The 23,458-nt window shown below is 44.1% G+C and overlaps 1 protein-coding gene across 1 annotated transcript in view; it reads right to left on the reverse strand.

Moving 5' to 3' along the window:
- Positions 1–23,458, reverse strand: part of LOC137429979 (histone-lysine N-methyltransferase 2C) — a 304,487-nt gene that overhangs the window by 264,886 nt on the left and 16,143 nt on the right. The window contains exon 2 of the mRNA XM_068120407.2: positions 15,782–15,871. Coding sequence (XP_067976508.2) covers positions 15,782–15,870 — 89 coding nt within the window. The 5' untranslated portion in view covers position 15,871. The remainder of the gene's footprint in view (positions 1–15,781; positions 15,872–23,458) is intronic.

Genomic DNA, 23,458 nt, shown 5'->3' on the forward strand with positions numbered 1-23,458 from the left:
CGCAAACTGGCCCTCCAGGTGCGCGGGAATTCTGGGGGGGCGCGTGTGGCGGACACAAAAGCCCACTGGCGTGGTGACATCATTCCACGCACCAAGTGGGCGGTGGCCACGCACCAGGGGTAGGCGTGGCCTCATGATATACACCGGGCGCCCAGCCCGGAACAGTAGAGTGTTACAGTGCAGTCTTACAATAAAGACCTTTATATGTTACCGCTTGTCCGCTTCCTCCTTGCTCACAAGCAGCGCGCGTAACGCCGCGCTTTAATATAACGTTTTCTAAGTTTTTCCCAAGACAACCAAAGATACACTTCTCATTTGTATTCCAACCACCACAATATGGAGTGTGTATGAGCCTAATGTGTTGCCAAGCCAAACAGACATTATTCAATCCATACACACAAAACTACATTTTAAAAAAACCAAAAAAAACCCTGGAGCTTGAGATATTAAATGAGTACAATAAGTAGTTGCGCTCCACAGAAGCATCTGTGTCGTTTGATCTACCACATCCAGACAAAGCTCATTTAATCCACTCACCAGTTCATTGTTTGTGAGAAAGACAAACCAAATTGGGTATTTGTTTTAATCAAATTCAGTCAGATGTTGGTGACTGCACATCGGACTGGGATTCAACATTCTGAATTCAGCCCGCTGGTTGCATCATAGATTTATCAGTGACGTGCGACTGCCCCTTCATATTAGAGGAGGAATTTGTATTTTGTTCAGGGTTTGTCTAGCTGGCGATAACTCACTGACTCTTCGCAAAAGACAACATGTGGCCGTTCACGGCCACCACCTCATGCTAGCAAACAGGATGTGCATAGGTCCTTCTGAAGGACGACACACAAGCACATATGCATGTATGCACATGCGCACGCATGCGCACGCACACACACACACACACACACACACACACACACACACACACACACACACACACACACACACACACACACACACACCTTTAATAAAATGGCAGCACTGAGTCAATCGGACAGGTGTAGGATTTGAAAGGTAGCAACACAGCAAACCGAGTCACCTTCTCTTGGAACCACCTTTAGATCCCCGGGGAGAGTCACCTCCTATTGAGATGTAAAAAAAAAACTCATGTCAGAACAGCTGAACACCCAAAGGCCCAAAAAGGTATGGAGGGTAATCCACAGACATCTGCACAAGTTTCTACATCCTAGTTCCACAAAACTCATGGAAACATGGAAAAAAAAACAATCATTTAAAACAAAGACATAATGCTCACATATGATATGATGATCCCATGCAGCGTAAACATCGGAAAAAACACAAAGCAAGTGCTGAGACTGGACATAGTACTCAGATACAAAATAGAAAAGACAGCATTGCTGATTGAAATATCAGTATTCAGCGATTTTGGTCCACATAATGCAGAAATAAAGAAAATGACCAGATATGAAGATCTCAAGAATGAAGTGAAAAGATATTGGAAGCTGAAGAGTGTCAAAATTGTAAAAGTGATAATTGTAGCAAAGTGAATGATAAAGAAGACGTTTACAGAGATCTTAAAAAGCCATCCCTGGAAACATTACCACAAACGAACTACAGTTGGAGGCTTACAGGGATCAGCAACACACACACACACACACACACACACACACACACACACACACACACACACACACACACACACACACACACACACACACACACACACACACACACACACACACACACACACACCGAGACCTGGGAGGGCTCTATTCCACCTTCTTAAACCAGCATTTGGAGATAACAACCAACGACACACACACACACCTCACCCTGCCTGCAAAACACCAGGGTGACAGGATGTAGCTGGGTTGGGGTGCAAACCCAGGCCCAACAGTCTAGACGCAAGTGCGCGCATCTCTAGGCTGTCCTGCTGCATGTCACGCACCATTTGCCTATCCAACAGGTCATCAAAAGGTTTTGGATTTCTCAATTCTTCTAATTATTTTATTCAATGAAGATTCAAATAAGAATTTATATTTGTATTTTTCTTAAACATGCCCTTTTATCTCAGCTACACTGCAGCCTGAAAAAATAAGTTCTTGAATGTACACCAAAGCCAGAGTAGCAATAACAGACCGACTTGCAGAGGAAATATAACCACAGTGGAACAGAAACAGCGGTGCAGTCCACATGTGCACGAGAGCAGCGGAGTTTCAAACAAAACAGGACAAATACGGAAGGGAAAAGCCACCACAAAGACTCCAGAAATTTCCAACAAATGCACACACAATGGGAGTAGATTGATGCAGACACAGACAGAGGAAGAGAGAGACTAAATGAGCAAACCATGGAGCCCTTTACAGGTGCACAAAATTGCATAATTGCTCATAAATAAATAAATAAGCACTCCCTGGCATCGCAGCAACTTGGGAGTCGTCTTTGCTCAAAAGTGTCCCGAATCGCTGTGTTGTGACGGAGATGAAGAAGTGGAGAACGGGGAATGCTAGTGTCCAATTAAAACAAACATGCCGCACAGGAATCGAGCCAAAACACCTTGGGTACCAAAGCAATGGCCGTGCAATGGGTAATGGGAGAGGATAATTGAAGGTACACACACAGTTTGTGGATAGTGAGGAGTACAGGAGCTTTGAGTGACACTTAAAACAAAACAATAACGTCTGGGGGTAGGGAGATAGAGCCTTTCGTTTGTCTATCCGTCCACCAAAAACAATCGGAAGGTGTGGCCCAAGCTCGCCATTGCAGGGTTGCGTGGCTTTGCGACAGGTATGAAACCTCCAAACTTGTCATTCGGATCGATCGTCGCACTTTCTTCTCAAACTGGAAGCAATATGCTAAAATCCTCATGCCAGCCCTGCCAGCTCAAAAGGATGAGTGACCCACAGGGTTTACATAGCACGGAACATACACCATGACATTGTAGTTACCTTGCAATTCCATTATCATTTTCTGAAAACTGCATGGCCAATCGGTCCAGGTAAAGTGTAGCTACAGCATTGATAAAGAATACACCGGGTTGTCTACTATTGCTTTGCCAGAAAAAGAATCTACCTAATAGACAGGGACTTCGATTTTGATCAGGACAAAGACAATAGCCAAAGGTATGGAAATAAAATAGCATCGTCCTTGGAATCACTTGCAAACGAGTGCAGGTAAATTAAATAGCTGGCTTCACGTCTCTTCCAAAAGGATGGCACGCTCATTGATGCAACACCTCGCATGAAAATCCTGAAAGTTAAAATCCGGTGGAAGTATGTTCCCTTTTGAATCAACCAAAACGAGATGAGGCAACCTGAAGGTGAGTATGCAACGAGCAATTCCTCCTTATCGAGGAAAACGATGCGGGAGTCCCTGTCTGCTCCACACTCCAATAAGAGGCGCACACTTGCTTTGGAACAATATTTAAATAATGTACTAACTCATGCATACTCACACACCCTGATCCAGTGGACACCTGTTAAAAACGGATACACGGAAGGATGTTGCATTTTGTCCCGACGAAACCGAATAACATCTCCACTAATGGCAGGGGGAAAACACAGCTACATTGTACCTGGCACAGGATAGCCAGAGGTAGGCCTGACCACGCTGTACTTCCGGTACAGTCAAATTTTGCTCTCGCCCTCAAGTCAGGCATTATTTATTTACATCTTCACTCATCTTCAGTCATGGCTACAAACAGTCATGGCTACAAACATTCCTCTCTAGTCGTCGTCAACGTGTGGCCCTGAATGGGTTTCTCTCATCTCCTCTTCCTGTTCAGGCTGGAGTTCCCCAAGGCAGTGTTCTGGGCCCCGTGCTTTTTCTGGTCTTCATCAATGATCTCTCTGACTCTCTTGAAAATCCTCTCTATCTCTTTGCTGATGACTCCACTCTCTGCCGCTCCATTCCTCTTCCCTCAGATCGGCAGTCTGCAGCCTCCTCACTCTCTGAAGACTTGGACAAAATCACAGACTGGTCAAACAAGTGGAACATGTCGTTCAATCCTGACAAATCTCACACTCTTACTATGTCTCTCCGAAAAGATCGACTGGACAACCCTCCCATCTACTTTCTCAACAATCCTCTCCAAGAAGTTCTGTCGCTCAAGCTTTTGGGTCTCACTATCTGCCATGATCTTTCTTGGGAAAACCACATTTCCAAGCTGGCCTCCAAAGCCAGTCGCCAACTGGGCATCCTCCGTCGTGCGAAGTCCTTCCTCGGCACACCTGAGCTCCTCACCCCATACAAGGCTTTCATCCACAACTCAATGGAATACTGTTCTCCCCTATGGGCCGGTGCTCCTGCCTCACACCTAGCTCGGCTTCACGCTGTTGAAACCAAAGCTTTCAGAATTATTGGAATCTCCCGCGATGAAGCTATCTCTGAGGGCCTTTCACTCACTCACCGCAGGCAGGTAGGTGGTCTTTCTGTCTTCTACCGACTCCTCTCCGGCCTTGCACCCCCAGCTCTCTCTGTGCTCTGTCCCCCAAATATTCCTACAGGTCGCACAAGATCTGCCAGCAACCCTCTGATGGTTAAACTGCCGAAATCTCGGCTCTCTGCTCACCTTCACTCTTTCATTCCTCTTTTCTCCCGCCTCTGGAACAAACTCCCTCACTCCCTTCAATCCCACTCCTCCCTCCAGGTCTTTAAAACAGCAGTTCACCACCATCTCTTATCTTCCCCCATCCAAAACCTTGATCTTTTCTACCCCCGCTAATTCACCCCAGATCCACCTTGTTTGAAATTCCAACTTCTTTCCTGGAAGTCCTGGCAGTGTCCATATGTTTTATACCTCTCCCACCACCCCCTTCCCATGCCCTCGCCCTCTCTCAGATCTCTCGATGTCTCCATGTCTCTCGGTCCCTGCTCTCAAATGTTGTGTTTGTGTCCTTCCCCCTCTCTCCCCATCTTGTCTACCGCTCCCGATGTTATATGTTTTATGTGTCGGTTTGTCTTTCTGTGTGATTAATGTTCGCTCTTTCACGAGTCTCGATCTTGTATACCCAAAAAAAAAAAAAAAAAAAAAAAAAAAAAAAAGACGTTAAAAGGATTATTCTCAGGCCGGAACAATGTATGGAAGACGTTTGAATGACCTCAAGGAAGTGAAAAAAGAGGATAACTGTAAAAAGGAACTAAAACCTTATTCATCGTAGGTAGGCTTCTAACCCAGTCATGTAGGTTAAAATTTGAAAGCCATTTTCAGAAATTTCCCTGAAAAGCAAAGTTGCATCAAAAAACAAAAAGCACATTTAATTTATACAGCTTCTCTCCCACCCCCCCCCCCCAACCCCCTCCTCCACTCCCCGGCCCCCGGCCCCCTGCCCTCCCCCCCCCCCCCCCCCCCGCCTCAAAAGCCACTTTATTTTTACATTCTTTTATACGTAATATCCAAGGAAATCCAAAGAAAACAATCGCAAGAGAAGATCAATATACCCATCATGCCTGTGCCAAATACAGTATACACTTCTCCGGTCCCAATCTGATCAGCCAATCAACAAGCACACTTAACTTCCATGAGACTAACCCCACCTACTTCGCACACCCAATCCAACTGAACACCCACCCACTCAATGGTAAAAGAGGACAGTGGGGAGGTGGAAGGGACAGGGGAAGTAGGGGAAGGAAGGCAAGGGTGAAGAGGTACATCACATTAACAATCATATCTGGGGAATTATATTATTCCGAGAGGGTAGGGGGGAAGGTGTGGGTTGGGGTGGAGGGCAGTTAGGTGTGGAGGGCAGTTTGGTGTGGGTTGGAGTGGAGGGCAGTTAGGTGTGGGTTGGGGTGGAGGGCAGTTAGGTGCGTGTTACACCAATTGATACAAACATGTGACACTTTACAACATCAGCAACTTGTCATAATCAATATCTCAAGATACCTATTTAGCACAACATCTCCAAATAAAATTCCGGCCTCCCATCCGTTTCTGCTTTTGCCTCTGTACCCTTCTTTGTGAAATATCCCTGATTCGCCAACTGTCTTAACTCTCCCATTCACTCTCAAACTGTTCATCTTGCTCCCGTCACTGGTTAACAGTGGAAAAAAAACCTTTTTTCATGTCTATGGTTGTTATCAATGCCCGATGAAGGTTTTGGGTGAGTAATTAAATAAATATCCTTCCCTGTAATGAAAGGACACTTGTTTGGATACAGCAGTGTCCGTAAAAGACAAAGATTCCTGTACTTGTAATACTCTTACCAACCCGACCTCAGCCCTTCAACGCAAATCCTTTATTACCCTCGCCAAATGAGAGGGTATTGCATTTGAGTCCGTTTGTTACTTGGGAAAAAATTTTTTTTTTAATTTGACAAATATGTTGATCACTCCGGTTTGTGTGTTTGTCTGTCCGCTCACTTATACTTGCCTACAGGTCACAATTTTTACAGGTCACAACCGATCCTCAAGAAACTACACCAAATGATAGAGTTCGTGATCCGACATAATCCTGTTTTGTTTTTTTTAGGTCAAAAGGTCAACGACTTTTCTTCAAATTTCCAAAATCCTCAATTTTCATCCGATTGACTTGAAATTTGAATCGGATTAACACGTCAGCGAACTGAAACCAACCACCAACTAATTTTGAGATCAACTTCGGCCAAAAGGTCAACATAGTCCTAATGTCACCACTTTACTCAAATTTCCAAAATCCTCAATTTTCATCCGATTGACTTGAAATTTGAATCGGATTAACATATCAGCGAACTGAAACCAACCACCAACTAATTTTGAGATCAACTTCGGCCAAAAGGTCAACATAGTCCTAATGTCAACACTTTAATCAAATTTCTAAAATCCTCAATTTTCATCCGATTGACTTGAAATTTGAATCGGATTTTCATATCAGCGAACTGAAACCAACCACAAACTAATTTTGAGGTCAACATAGGCCAAAAGGTCAACATCAGCCAAATTTCTAAAATTGTCAATTTTCATCCGATTAACTTAAAATTTGAAGGTGATTTGCATATCAGGTCACTGAAATCAACAACTAATTATTTTTGAGGTTAAAAAGAATGCTCTACTGAGTGCCATTCTACTTTGTTCTCTTTTGCCAAGTGTCGCTCTCTGAGTGATTTTTCATCTGTCTGTTTCTTTGTTTGTTTGTCTGCACAGAATAAATATGATTTTCTCTGCAATCGTTGGTCCGATTCACAGGAAATTTTCACCCAAGGTGTGCCTCCTCCTGTATAATTTTTAATGATACTTATGATGTCATATGTCACGTGGTATGGACACCATCTTGGAAAAACCAAAAAACTTTGCACCTCCATATCTCCGAAAGTGCTCCATAGAAAAAATTGAGACATTGCTCATTGTAAAGAACTCTCCATGTGGAATAACATATGTCAATGATGCCGTCATAGGTGCCTCCATTTTAACGTCATAATTCGTCCTGTTGTCTGAGGTACAAAACAGGTACAAAACTTCATTAGGTCAAGATGAAATTTATTGAACGCCATTTATGGATAAATCTTTGAAGAAAAAAAAAAACGATGACGTCATCGGTCACGTGGTTCATCCGCCATATTTGTTTTAACACAAAAGCCTTTAAAAAACCACTAAAACACATCCTGGCGAGGGTCTGCAATCTCTGATTGGAAGTGAAAGATTAGTAAGTGAAAGGCTATGAAAAAGACATGTTCTCCTCAGACAACAGGACGTTTGTTTAACTCTTATGCACCCTTTACCTATCCACTGTTAACTGTGCAAGCTCAAAATCTTAAAGAATGTCCCGAGCATTTAACTCAAATCGAAAAAGATCAACAAGAAAGTACAAACAAAGACAAGGCAGCAGTTGCTCACACATTCATTTGGGATTTCATCAAGTCAAGCGCTTCATTTACAAGTGAGTGTGATTTCAATGTGACCGAACAACAACACAAATAATAGCAACGGCTGCAGCAGCACAGAACCTGGATGTATTCAACTCACTCATGGAGTGGCATGGCCTGCTGTGATGTCATCAATGTTCCTTATAGAAATGGATGCCAGTCACTTAAATTCACTTGTTGACTGGGTGGATTTTATAATCGCATGAACGTACTGTATTCTCAAGTTGTTGAGTACCTTGTGATTAATCCAACAAATAGTAATGAGAGAAAAATTCTCCAGTTTGTAATAAAAACAAAATCCTCATCAAACAATGACCTAAGGCTCATGGAGGAGTCCGCAAATACAATATCATCACCAGCGGGACGAGTACATTGGGATACATCATTTGTATTTTACAGGAATTACAAAATTGTTACACAATTAATAAACTAGGATGTAAGCCTATAATCCCCGAGTTGGAGACTCACGCTCCATCGAGATGAGAGATGTGTTTTTAAGACTGGCCTTTTATCAACTCAAAACTAGAGGAGTAGAACTTCTTCTTTTTTCTTTCTTTTTTGCATACAGAGTCGAGGCTCGTGACAGAGCTAACATTTATCAAACAAACAAATCAAAAAAACAAGCAAACAAAGTATATAAAAAGGGGAGCGGTCGACAAGATGGGGAGAGAAGGGGAGGAAGCACACAAACACAACATTTGAGAGCAGGGACATCGGGATATGTGTGGGAGGGAGAGGGCCTGGGAGTGAGGGGGGGCAGGATAGGTATAAAACGCAAGGACACCAAGGACTTCCAGGAAAGAAGTCGGCACCTCAAAAAGTGGATTTGGGGTGAATTACCGGGGGTAGAAAAGATCAAGGTTTTGGATGGGGGAAGATAAGAGATGGTGGTGAACAGCCGTTTTAAAGACCTGGAGGGAGGAGTGGGATTGAAGAGAGTGAGGGAGTTTGTTCCAGAGGCGGGAGAGAAGAGGAATGAAGGAGTGAAGGTGACAAGATTGACTCGACAAGATTCGGTAGTAAAATCTCGAGACACAAGTCTCTAAGCTTGAGACTTCATGAAATTTTCGGACATGTACCTGTAGGCAAATAATGTGGCATTAAAGAAAATGAGGAAGAGGATACAGACAGAAATGAGAGAACACACGAGGTTGGGCAACGTCATGACCAGTTTGGTGCACGATAATCAAAAATGATACAACTTTGGATTCGGAATGAGACAAGTCTCTGGTCTCGAACATGCTGCACTCAAGTCCATGTCTGCTAGGATACGGGCCCGAGTCGTTAGTTAAAATTGAGAACGTTAACCAGGCAGACTATGAATGGATCTGAATGAATCATGAATCAAATGGATCATGAATCATGATAATAAATCATGAATTATCATGATCATGAATCATGGTGGATCATGAATGAGACCTGAATGGACATGGATGTTGCCTCAAAACAAAATGGCGGTTCCAATTTCATATCTTGAAGACGTTGCAAGAAGCAAACGTCAGCTATGGGAGTCTGAGCACTCCACTCCTGATTCAGACAAAGGACATGGAAAGTCTTTCAGGCTCTTGCCTTGCGTTTGCGAGCACGATCTACGTTCGGTTTGTTCCTGGAACCTATATAACAGGCGTGATGGTAACCATATGAAACCGACGGGTCAAACGGAACATATTTTTCTGTTACGCTGCAGAATCTCACTCAATTACTCTGCCCTCAGGGCATGAATATTTTGCCCAAGTACCGTTAAATGGAAGGTTTTGAAAGTGCCAAAAAGGTGATTTGTGTTCTACAGTGTTCAAGTATTTAATTCAAATTGGAATAAAATAAAGATTTGAAACATTGTAGGAAAAAATTCATTTTGGAGGTTTACCACCAGTGGTGCAGCATCTTACACCACCTTATTTAACACATTGCATTAGATATCCGTGCGTGTTGTTTGTGTCCTTTAGGAAGTCCTTAAAAACAGTAAATTTCCTGTTTTGAATGATTTTCTATTTTGTTTCACTGCCAGACAGGCCTCTCCTCTGCGATAGGGTCGAATTCAGAGCCAAAGTGCCGCTAAACTACAGGTTTGTATTCCGATGCATGTTCCAATTTGTGTTCAAAATATAACATTCTATTTAAATTAGGTTGTTCCTCGATCATAAACTGACATTTGCAGATGGAGACAGACAGACAGAAGAAGAAATTTGCTTCACCCAGCTTTTCACTTTGCATGCACGGGGTAATAATAATGCTTTTGATCTTAACTTCCTCTTCAGTCATGAACAAAGCTTTGCGAATGTTATATGACAACAGTGAGCATCAATATTCCAGCTCAACAAATAATCATTCATCCACCCTATATAACCAATACGGCCACCCTACTCCCTCTCCCCTCCGACCCCCAAATTGAAAATCTTTAAGGTACCATTACCTTGCTTTCAGCAGTACGCTGGTTCACAAGACCTGGAGCTCTTTCCAAGTTGTGCATTTCTATTAAAATCTGTTATATTTATTGCCCCCAACATCAATTTGCAACATTGCAAGCATTTTGACTTGCACGAATATTCTTGCAATGACAATTGTGACACACACCAATGAAAGGGGGTGCGCTGGATATCAAAAGAACAAGCAGAATCATTCCTCCATTCCAATTTGATGCATCTTTATATGACACGTGAAAGGAAAATGTGGATTTCAAAAGGTATGCACATCATAAACTTTAACAAATTATTTATAATAACACTCAGGTTGGCATGCAATGTATGCTGCCTACTCCACTGAATGAATGAATGAATGAATGATCGTTTTAAGGCCATTTTCCCCACTAGAGCGAGGGTTAGCCTTGCGGACCCCATGACAATCATGGTTCCCTGTTTGAGGCAATGTTTTTTTTTATGGCCGGATGCCCTTCCTGACGCCAACCCTTAGTCGCCTCTTACGATGCGCAGGGATACGGTGTACCTATTCTAAACCGTGGTACACACCGGGATCATTCATCCCAGCAAGCTGGTACTCAATTAGCCGACCTCGGAAGGATGACAGGCTGAGTCAACCCCCCTGGTGTTAAATTAGCGATCGACCGGGATTCGAACCCAGAATCCTCGGATCCCAAACCAGCACCCTAACCGCTAAGCCAACACCAGGCACTCCACTGCCCTTGCCAAACCACCAAAACCAACCTAAGTAAACTTCGGCATGAATGTAAAGGCAAAATAGCATGCGTTAATACATCTCACAGATTACCAAACAGGACAGCAAGCATAATGCCAGCAAACAATAATTGCCTGTTGGCTTGTAGGGTATGTATTTCCATCCAAGCACGCAGTTCATTTTGTTGCTATGCCACGTTTGAATCCAATACATTATCCATAGTCTCCAATTGTACTTGTTCTGCACATGTTGGATGCAAAAGGGCCTCCATGAACCTTACATGACTTTATAAAGTTTATGTAATTAGAGGAACAAGGAGAGGCCATTACTCAAGCGATCATGGCCTTTACTCATTGAGTGTGCACATCACCTTGCATCCCAATATCAAAGCACAGCTATCAGATAACCATGGTGACAATTGCTCAAATACGAAACTCCAGGAAATACTTCATGTAACGTTGGCTCGTTAATTTACAAAAGTGTGCAATCTCCTTTCATGGCCAAGACAAGAGAAGTGTGTATGGTTCTGACATTGATTGTTCTGGTGCTACCATTGCTGGAATTTTTTGCACCTTCTTCTTCATCAGCTTCCCAAGAGTCATTGCTATCAATCAAACTTCCGGTTCATTTAGTGATGCATGAATAAAACCACCTTTAGAGGCCATTTTTCCCCGCAAAGCGGGGGTTGGCCTTTTTCGGGAACCATGGTTGTTGTTGTTTTTTGGTCCCCTTTTTGAAGCAATGTTTTACGGCCGGATGCCCTTCCTGACGCCAACCCTTTTTGCCGCCTTTAACGACAAACAGGGAATTACCAGTGAACTGGTACTCAATTAGCCGACCTCGGAAGGATGACAGGCTGAGTCAACCCCCCTGGCGTTAATTCAGCGATTGACCGCTGAATTAACGCCAGGGGGGTTGACTCAGCCTGTCATCCTTCCGAGTTTATACTTCCGACTTCCTTCCTTCTTCGACTTCGAACTTCTTCTTCGAACTTCATCGAACTTCGAACGACTTCTTCGACTTCCGAGTTTCGACTTCGAGTTTATACTCCGAATGGAGTCGACGACTGGAACTTCCGAGTTCCGAGTGATGCATGAATGTTTTAACTTAAATTCAATCCCAAGTCCCAGTGATTGAGTAAAAATAAATGCCACATGTTAATTACGGGCAAACGACAAAAATACCATTTGCTGCTCATATATACAGTCCACTCCAGACAAACAGCCTTGGAGGAAGTAACCTAACTTCCCGGAGCGCTCTGGGTATTGGCAACACCATCTTGTGGTGTCTTTCAGACAGCCGAGCAATTAAAACATCCCTGCCTCCTTAATGAGCTTCTTCTTCTCACCTATGGTGTTTGGCTGTGCTCTATCCTTTAAAATCTAAATGCTGAGCGTCGAGTGAGGAAGCAGTATGTACCATTTTAAATCTTTAGGCTGACTCGGTCAGTTCAGAATTGAACTGTCGACCTCCGAGACTCAGAGCGGATAAGAGCCTTGTTTGCTATGTCGACGCGACTTGTAAAATAATGTAGTCCCACCCAAACCCCTCCTTCTCCCTCATTTGCCCTTGTGGCTAATCATATGATCTTATGGGAATTCCCCATTCAAATATTTATTTATTTATTTTTTCCCCCTTTTTTTAAGGCCATTTTCCCTGCTGGAGCAGGGGTTAGCCTTGCGGGCCCCATCACGATCATCATGGTTTCCTTTTTGAGGCAATGTTTTTATGGCCGGATGCCCTTCCTGACGCCAACCCTTTAGTCGCCTCTTACGACACGCAGGGATACGGTGTACCTATTCTAAACCGGGGCACACACACCGGCATTTCCGGCATTCAAATATAGAGTAAAATTTCTTCATACATCGAGATCAACAGCAAATCATTCCAATAATCAGTCAAATAGATCGTTTTATGGTGTGGGGCCAAATTTATCAACAAGAATATTAATCAATTAAATATGGTATAATCATACTTTTTATTTAAAAGTAAAATCTCAAAGTGCATTTTACACAGAAGAATAGAGTTGTAGCCAAATGAAGTAATTGCACAGTATTTTGGTTTTTCTTCCCTACAATGCAAGGAAACGGTTAAGGTCGATAGTTAAGCTCAAAAGGAGCGAGAATTGATTTGATTTATGTTCAATCAATCCCTGTAGGGAAAATCGAAGCAAGAAGCGGACCTCTGCAAGGAAACACACAGGCCTGCTCTTTAATAATACTTCACAATACATTAGCAAAATCCACAAGCCAAATCAGATAGGACCGTTAACGTCAGCATGTTCAAAGAATGAGTCCACACTCGCATCCAGGCTGAGCGAGACCAGGACGTAAAATCCACACATACAAAGGGCTTTCAAACGGTTCTCAGGGTGAGATGCTAACAATAGCCCAAGATGCACCAATATCTATTTATTTATCAATATATTAGCATGTTTAATATGTATATTTTAATTATCTACATGCCTCATATTATTTTGGTGCATCTTGGATTATCGCGTGTATCTCATTCTTAAAACTTTTCGAACGGTCCTCATAACCAAATTCAGGGGCCGACGCACGAATGGCGATACACTCCCCTGCAGTGTTATTCCAGCATTAGACAAATGGGCCTTTAAGCGCAGCAACATCAGCTCACAAGAAAGCAGTGATCGTAGGATCACATATTATCAGTTAAAATGGCCACAACCAAACCCTGATTGGGTTTCTCTCATCTCCTCTTCCTGTTCAGGCTGGAGTTCCCCAAGGTAGTGTTCTGGGCCCTGTGCTTTTTCTGGTCTTCATCAATGATCTCTCTGACTCTCTTGAAAATCCTCTCTATCTCTTTGCTGATGGCTCTACTCTGTGTCGCTCCATTCCTCATCCCTCAGATCGGCAGTCTGCAGCCTCCTCACTCTCTGCAGACCTGGACAAAATCACAGACTGGGCAAACAAGTGGAACATGTCTTTCAATCTTGACAAATCTCACACTCTTACGATGTCTCTCCAAAAAGACCGACTGGACAACCCTACCATCCACTTTCTGAATAATCCTCTCCAAGAAGTTCTGTCACTCAAGCTTTTGGGTCTCACTATCTGCCATGATCTTTCCTGGGAAAACCACATTTCAAATCTGGCCTCCAAAGCCAGTCAGGCGACTGGGCATCCTCCATCGTGCGAAGTCCTTCCTTCGCACACCTGAGCTCCTCACCACATACAAGGCTTTCATCCGCAGCTCAATAGAATACTGCTCTCCCCTCTGGGCTGGTGCTCCTGCCTCACACCTAGCTCGTGATCTCCTCACCACATACAAGGCTTTCATCCGCAGCTCAATGGAATACTGCTCTCCCCTCTGGGCTGGTGCTCCTGCCTCACACCTAGCTCGTCTTCACGCTGTTGAAACCAAAGCATTCAGAATCATTGGAATCTCCCGCGATGAAGCTAACTCCAAGGGCCTTTCACTCACTCACCGCAGGCAGGTTGGTGGTCTTTCCATCTTCTACCGACTCCTCTCTGGCCTTGCCCCCCCCCCCCCCCCCCCCCAGCTCTCTCTGGGCTCTGTCCCGCAAATATTCCTACAGGTCGCACAAGATCTGCCTGCAACCCTCTTATGGTTAAACTGCCAAAATCAAGACTCTCTGCTCACCTTCACTCCTTCATTCCTCTTTCCTCCCACCTCTGGAACAAACTCCCTCACTCTCTTCAATCCCACTCCACCCTCCAGGTCTTTAAAACAGCTGTTCACCACCATCTCTTATCTTCCCCCATCCAAAACCTTGATCTTTTCTACCCCTGCTAATTTCACCCCAATTCCACTTTTTTGAAATACCAACTTCTGTCCTGGAAGTCCTTGGTGTCCTTGTGTTTTACACTTCTCCCACCCCCCGTCCCCCTTCCCACGCCTCCTCCCCCCAAGCCCTCTCCCTCCCACACATCTCCCTGCTCTCAAATGTTATGTTTGTGTGCTTCCCCTTCTCTCCCCATCTTGTCTTCCGCTCCCTCTTTTTATATATTTTGTTTGTCTGGTTGATTTGTTTGTGAAGTAAATGTTAGCTCTTTCACGAGCCTCGATTCAGTATACAAAAAAAAAAAAACCCCCCATCATGAGCATGGATTTAAAGACTTCTTCCCCATCCTTCTTGTATTAGTTTTCTTCTTTGTGGAGTAGAGGATTTTTTTGGAACACGCTGCGTTTTGCTGGTGGGTATAGGGACAGTTGTTGGCAATTCTGTGGTCCAGGCATTGTAATGCATGCAAGAAAAACTTGTGCGCCGCGTGCAAAACAGATCACGAAGTGAAAACTTTGGCAGAACAGGCTTAGGCTGCAACCTGCATTTACAATGGCACAGTACGTGCACCATGGGATTACAAAATCCTCGAGTCGTGCATCGTAACCAACGGAACGGCTTTCGAATGACACGGATCAAATGTATTCTGGCTTTTTTTAACAGTCACAGAAAGATCATCGACGTCAATGGCCTCAAAACCAATTACTTCTACCGTAGATGTATTTCATCACAAGACGTAAACCATTTACGACTCAATTTGACAGAATCCGAAAATAAAAGAAAAAAAAATTGAGATAAAAAGGGAAAACTTCATTTCTTTGGGGGGGGGGGGGGGGGAGGAAATATTGAAACCAAGATGTTGTAGAACTATTTACCAAACACAGTAGGGATTAAATGGCAAGTTTTGCTGTCCGCATTGTATAAACATGTGTTGGGAACATTCTTATCAATTCAGCATCATGTCAGAGCTCCTTGTCAAGCTCAGGCAGCTGGAGAGGGAGGAGCACGTGACGTAATTACACAGTCTTGTTAAATAAAAACGTGCAAGCTCCTCCCATAATTGTTTCACATGAGCCACGCCTACCTTCCTCCGACTTGTCGAACCCGCCCGCGGAGCCTCCGTTCGGGGACCACAGCCGTCCCTGTACTGGTATCTCCTCCAACGGTCTCCATCCTGCAAACACGACCAACAGACCTCAGTCATCACCGCCAGTGTTTGTGCAGTCTCGTCTTTCAGCCGATGACCCGTTAAACACAACGGCAACTCCACATGATGCCCCCTCACTCCGACATAGAACGAAAGGAACCAATGAAAACACGTTTTGGATTTTGATTCGTGAATTTAACCCCCACCGCTCCACCCACACAATCTTTACCCACCCCCTCACGACCCGAACCTGAGGCACCACGTGTATGACTCAGCGAAATACGTGGGTCGAGGTGTGTGGAATGGCAGCATTCATTACAAAGAAGTATTTTTTATTAAAAAACGCATTTATGTTCCCTTTCGAAATGCGATCCAGTTACACACCGGTCTTGTGCACTGAGGGAATAGCTGTCGATGCTTTGTTTAAGATGCGTCATTGACCTCGGTTAAAACTTTAGATCAGGACTTGTTTTCATGAATCAATGGAGGGTGATATGGGACGGGGAGGGTGGGGGGTACGGGAGGAGGGGTGGAGGGGAGAGAGGAGTCATGCTTACGATACTAATCAGGCTTTTCAGATCAAATCGTTTCAGAAAATGTCATTAAACAATTCCTAAACCATCTCTAGGTCTTTTCCTTTAGTCTGAACTGCTTGCCAGATCGGACTGGAGACAGCACCAAGTATTCCAAAATGGGATGCATTGCATTGCATGCCAACATATGCAACCAGTTGATCTATTCATGCATTTCAGGTGAACATCCACGAGCTCAAAATATGTCAGCACATAGGACTAGGTACGACGACCGCTGACACATGGCAGTCACATACTGCCCTGGCGAGTACGTTAATCCATGTTAGAGTAAGGGACTCTGCGCCAGAGGTGACAATAATAACATCTTCATGACTCAACATCTTTTGATATTCTTGCAATGAGCATGTCTGCTTCCACAAATTCCTTTACGGTCTTTTCTATCTTCCAGTTTGCAAGTGCTGGATGGTCAGTATCTATTTTCTGTCACCGCAACAAGACATGACATTTTTCTATCAAGATGATTTCCAAGTCATCCAGGCCACCATTTTCTCCAAAAATCACCTCATTTTAAAACCTCATGAGAGTTTCCGTCTCCCATATCCATTTGATACCCCCTTGCTCACAAATTGTCCTCCAAAAGAAAGGTTCTCACATTAGTCGGTCACTGAAGATACAACTAATGAGAGAGAGGAGAGAGGAGAGAGGGGAGAGGAGAGAGGGGAGAGAGGAGAGAGGGGAGAGAGGAGAGAGGAGAGAGGGGAGAGAGGAGAGAGGGGAGAGAGGAGAGAGGGGAGAGAGGAGAGAGGAGAGAGGGGAGAGGGGAGAGAGGAGAGAGGAGAGAGGAGAGAGCAAGTGAGAGAGACAGGAGCAAGTGAGAGAGAGAGGAGCAAGTGAGAGAGAGAGGAGCAAGTGAGAGAGAGAGAGAGAGGAGCAAGTGAGAGAGAGAGGAGCAAGTGAGAGAGAGAGGAGCAAGTGAGAGAGAGAGGAGCAAGTGAGAGAGAGAGGAGAAAGTGAGAGAGAGAGGAGAAAGTGAGAGAGAGAGGAGCAAGTGAGAGAGTGAGGAGCAAGTGAGAGAGTGAGGAGCAAGTGAGAGAGAGAGAGGAGCAAGTGAGAGAGAGGAGCAAGTGAGAGAGAGAGGAGCAAGTGAGAGAGAGAGGAGCAAGTGAGAGAGAGGAGAACGTGAGAGAGAGAGGAGCAAGTGAGAGAGAAGCAAGTGAGAGAGAGGAGCAAGTGAGAGAGAGAGGAGCAAGTGAGAGAGAGAGGAGCAAGTGAGAGAGAGAGGAGCAAGTGAGAGAGAGGAGAACGTGAGAGAGAGGAGAGAGGAGAGAGGAGCGAGAGAGAGAGAGAGAGAGAGAGAGACAGAGAGAGACAGAGAGAGACAGAGAGAGACAGAGAGAGAGAGAGACAGAGAGAGAGAGAGAGAGAGAGAGAGAGAGAGAGAGACAGAGAGAGAGACAGAGAGAAAGAGAGAGACAGAGAGAGAGAGAGAGAGAAAGAGAGAGACAGAGAGAGAGAGAGAGAGAGACAGAGACAGAGACAGAGAGAGAGAGAGACACAGACAGAGACAGAGAGAGCGAGAGAGAGGACATAACAATCACTACGATGAAACGTCCATTATTACCTCCACCACCAAAGGTGGATGGAGGTCCTGTTTTCACCCGTCTGTCTGTCTGTCTGTCTGCCTGTCTGTTTGTTTGTTTATGAAAAAAAATTCAAAAATTTGTGGACGGATTTGGGCGAATTTTCGCAGAGAGGTAGCATATGTGACAAGGACGGAATGATTAGATTTTTATTTCATGTACACTGCATTATATTTGCATTATATTTGCTTGTTAATATTTGCATTAACAAGCATAACTGCATTATATTTGCTGTGCACGTGTGCGGTTAAGAGGGGGTGAGCTCTATAATTCAGGAAGTAATGACGAAAAATATCCAGCCATTAAATGCTGGGAATGTCTCCATATCCTTACGATACTAATCCTGGGAATGTAGGACAGGTTTTAGTACCTGCAGAATAATAAGCATCGTAAAATCATGTGGTGTTAAAGAGTAGTCAGTTGGCTGCATATTAGCCCTTGCAAATAACTAGATGATGGTATATGTTGAAAATGTTTGCATTTAAAAGTTTACATTAGTCAAATTTATAGTACGTGGAGAATAGGTATGTGGCTGATGGGATAGCTCAGAGATTAAGCACTCGACTCTGAGCTACCTAGTCTGGGTTTAATATAAACCATCACCCAGGTATTTCACAAACAGATTTTCATCAATGAGTGCACTGCCCTACTTTGGAGCAATGTCTGCTTTGATATCCCATCAGCTCGCATTTGGAGTTCGAGTTTATAGATCCCGTGGAGTCATTCGACAAAAAGGCAAGTTGTCAACAATCGTGAACAAACTCCTGCCTACACGACTACTGGGAAAACCAATGGCAAACTACCCAGCACAAGATAACCCTGGCCTCAAGATGGGTTTGGAAGCAACAATGCTCTGGACAGTGTCACGTATGGATTCATTATATAGAACAAGACTCGGTCTATGATATATCCAAAGCAGAGGTTTTAACTGGTGCCTCACCTGACATTTAAACCTGATGAAATAATGCTGAGTGAGTCCTATATCCAAGGACTTATTCAGTTATATTACAAATATTAATCTGGGAACACTTCAAACAATATATTGAAAATAAGTAGTCATCAGGCGAAACTGATGACAAGTTCAGGAGACGCTCTAGGTACCTGCATCCCTCTTTTAATGAGGCACAGCTATGGTTTTTTTTTTTTTTTTTTGGATACTTAGACGAAGTTGAGGCTCATGTAAGAGCTAATATATAGAACATATAATAAAGGGAGCGGGAGACGAGAGGGGGAGATCGAGCGAAGTACAACACCAGTAGAGAACATGGACATCGGGAGATCTGTGAAAGATAGAGGGCTGGGGCGGGTTACACGGGATAAACAAGATGGATACTACAGGCGATTTTAGGAAAGAAAACAGAATTTGAAGGAGGTAGATTTGGGGTGCATTAACAGGGGTAGAACGATCAAGGTTTTGGATTGGGAAAGATAAGAGATGGTGGTGGCAGCTGTTTTGAAGACGTGGAGGGAGGAGTGGGATTGAAGAGTGTGAGAGTTTGTTCCAGAAGCAAGAGAAAAGAGGAATGAAAGAGTGAAAGTGAGCAGTGATTTTTTATTTTATCTACTTTCCTCAGTTCAAACAGTACGAGGCCTACCTACCAGGTGACTGTTTTGGAAGAATGCTGCCGGTTTCACCAAACTGCTTGTTTATTCTGCCGATGGTTCTTCTGTCAATTGTGTCCGCGCCACATTCTTTGACAAGTTGTCTGTGAACTTCAGCCTAATTTACAGATATAGAATACAAGCATACAGGGCGAATTTCCTGTCTCACGATATCCTCCGTCATATTAGGGCGTCAAATTCACAATGTACTGAACGAATGCAAAGACAAACACGTGCAGCACAGTGAACGAAGCTCAACCCGAACCATATCACGTAATGCACCTCACCCGGTTGCTTATCACGTGATGCCTGTGCATGTTGAAGCGGTCACATCCATTTCCGAGTAATCATGTTTTATTTTGCACCAAAGAACAATAATAAACTTAGTTGTTTTTTGCAGGTATCGTTCTTCAAAATGTACCCAGGGTTTCTGGATCACCTTATACATAGGCACCTTCCCAAGGCGGGTACAGGCGATAAAAGCGGGAATTCCTCTGGTTAGCTCACCTGGAACGAAGTTCAGGGGAGCTTATGCGATGGCGCGTCGTCAGTCCGTAAACAGTTGAAACTTCTTCTCCGAAACCGCTGATGGGATTGTGACCAAATTTGGCACAAATGATATTTGTTGTGTTGTGACTAAAGTTAATGGCATGAAAAAAAGATCGGGGTCTAAGGGGGTCTAACGGGGGTCAACGTGGATCCAGGTTTGACCCCCCAAAATAGGAATTTGCTTTTTCCTCTGAAGCTACACAAACAATTTCGATGAAACTTTCCTACAACCTTCACCACTCGTAATGTACCAAAGTTTGTTCACAGCAATAAATAAAAAATCTGCCCCCTTTCGGGGTCTACGAGGGGAATGCCCCCCAAAATAGATATTTTCTTTCTTCTCAGAAACTACACAAGCAATTTCGATGAATCTTCACCACAACCTTCATCACCCCTGATGTACCAAAGTTTGTTCACGGCATCGAAAAAAATCTGTCCCTTTGGGGGTCTACGGGAGAGTTACCCCTCCCCTCCCCACACCCCCTCGTCACCCCCAAATAAGTATTTGCTTTCTTCTCAGAAACTACACACGCAACTTCGATGAAACTTCACCACAACCTTCATCACCCATGATGTACCAATGTTTGTTCCTGGCATTAGAAAAATTGGGGTCTGATCTGAGGTCTGAGGAGGTATACTTTGTTTGTTTAAAGTCTTATGATTATGTTAGTATGATTCTACAAGCTGTCATGTCTTCTAGCAAGCATTAAAATACCTTTAGTCAGTGCAGTATACTGTTTATTCTACCAGGTGAGCGCCAGGTGTATTGCCGCCCCTATGTTTGTTTGTTTTGCAATCAAGTGAAGTCTAAATCAAAGTCGAAATCAACGTAGGTTAAGCGATTGCGAAAATAACACTGAGTCCTCTTTAGACACAGAGAATTAGACAATTAACACTTTTTCTAGAAGTAGGAACTGCTGCTAAGGTAAATTCAGCAGTCACAATTTTGAAATTTGGCTCAGGTGAAGAGGTTCTCGAGATTATCGCATGTCAGATGTAAAACGTGTGTGGAAATTAAACAAAGCCACAAACACTGGCGTTTATAAGCATTATGATGAATGCAAGAATACAGCGATTTATCGGCATGAAGGTCCACAATATTACATTTCATAAATATGAAGCACTATTGCACAAAAACTGACCTGTTCTGAGGCAAGGAATATTTGAGCTAAAAGGACAAAATTGGTGAATTTAGATCCAGAACTGAGCGAGCAGAATGCAGGCTGACCAAAGGTAAGCCTGGTTCTAATTTTAGTGTAAATTTTAGTGTGAATGGTTTTCAAAAAGGGTGTTTTAATACACCCAAACATTCAGTTTACATCCATGCACTCCCATGGAGTTTGAGTAGTATGCATTAAAAGTTTAGGGCTGATACGTTTCATGGTTTTGGTGAAAAAGCTGAGCAGTCATGCAACCACTTTTTGCTCGGTGTTACTGCATGGTACGTACTTTGAATTATCTATGGTACGTGTTTCTGTCTACGCTGTCGCTGATGACTCGCAAATAAACAATGAAACCGGTCCGCCAGGTGAGTGGGTGTGTAGCATAAGGTTTTTCTTGTGTGTACTCTGTGTAATGATGATGATGGATGTTGAGTTGGATCTTGGAGATGGCGTGAAGCTGGAAGGTGTGAAAACATTTTGCTACCTCGGAGACATGCTGAATGGAGAAGGTGGATCAGACTCGGCAACGGTTGCTCGAGTGAGATGTGCATGGAAGAAGTTTCGGGAACTGAGTGGCGTGCTGATGAGGAGGAGAGTGTCGCTGAAGCTGAAGGGAAAGGTGTATGCTGCATGTGTGAGAAGTGTTATGATTTATGGGAGCGAGACATGGGTAATGAACGTAGAGCAGCAACGAAGGCTGGAAAGGGTGGAAATGCGAATGGTTCGATGGATGTGCGGAGTATCGTTGAGAGAGAGGAGGACAAATGATGAATTGCGAAAGATGATGGGAATATTGCCTGTGATTGATGCTGTGAAGAGGAACAGGTTGAGATGGTTTGGTCATGTATTGAGGAAGGATGAAAGTGACTGGTTGAGAAGAGTGATGGAAGTTTGACATCAACTCATCCTGGGAATTCTTTCAAAGTAAATTGCTCTCTCTCATGCACAGATTTATACCATCTCGTCTTCAGTTGTCATACCCTTCCTCCCATCCATGGTACACGGAATCTTGTGGTGAGGCTGTTGCCCTGAAACAACTTGCTTTCGTCTCCTGGAAAGCAAATCCAACGGAAGGAAATCTCATTTCCTTTCACAAAGCCCGAAACAAGTGTGTGTCCACCCTCAGGAGAGCCAGGAAACAATATCTCACAATTCTCAAGACCGAACTCTCTTATCTGTCTCCCTCTTCCAAATCCTGGTGGCATCTGGTCAAATCTGTTTCTGGTGTTTGTTTCCCCTCCATCCCCTCCCTCACCTCAAACGGCTTAACGGCTGACTCCGCACGTGAAAAAGCTGAATGCCTCAACTCTGTGTTTGCCTCTAAATCTTGTGTCCCAAACCCATCCCTCTCTGTACCCACCGTACCCAGTCGTACCCAGCTGCTCCTGGACTCTGTGTCCTTTCCTCCTGACAAGGTGGAAAAGTTTCTGGCAACCCTCGACTCTGATTCTGCAACTGGTCCTGACGGCATCAGCCCACGGGTCCTAAAATCATGTTCTTCTGCACTTTCACTCCCTCTTTCTGTTCTCTTCACCCTCTCTTTTGCTCAAGGTCATCTGCCATCTGCTTGGAAATCAGCCAACATCACCGCTTTGCACAAAAAAGGTGCAAAAACAGATCCCAGCAACTACAGACCAATCAGCCTTCTCCGAATTATCAGCAAAGTCATGGAATCCATCATTGCTTCAGATATTAAATCTTTCCTCTTCTCCAATGGCTTGATCTCTGATCATCAATTTGGTTTCAGACCTGGTCACTCTACTCTGGACATGCTGCTTCTGCTTTCTCATCAATGGATGGAGGTCCTCAACGCCAAACAGGAAATTAGAGCTGTCTCCCTTGACATTTCACGTGCCTTCGATACGGTCTGGCACCCTGCTCTGCTCTCCAAACTCTCCTCCTTTGGTATCCATGGAAATCTCCACGCATGGCTGGCGGACTTCCTCTCTGGTCGTAGTCAACGTGTGGCCCTGAATGGGTTTCTCTCATCTCCTCTTCCTGTTCAGGCTGGAGTTCCCCAAGGTAGTGTTCTGGGCCCTGTGCTTTTTCTGGTCTTCATCAATGATCTCTCTGACTCTCTTGAAAATCCTCTCTATCTCTTTGCTGACGACTCTACTCTCTGTCGCT

The sequence above is a fragment of the Myxine glutinosa genome, chromosome 6 (assembly GCF_964187855.1).
Source record: "Myxine glutinosa chromosome 6, kmMyxGlut1.1, whole genome shotgun sequence".
Classification (NCBI taxonomy): domain Eukaryota; kingdom Metazoa; phylum Chordata; class Myxini; order Myxiniformes; family Myxinidae; genus Myxine; species Myxine glutinosa.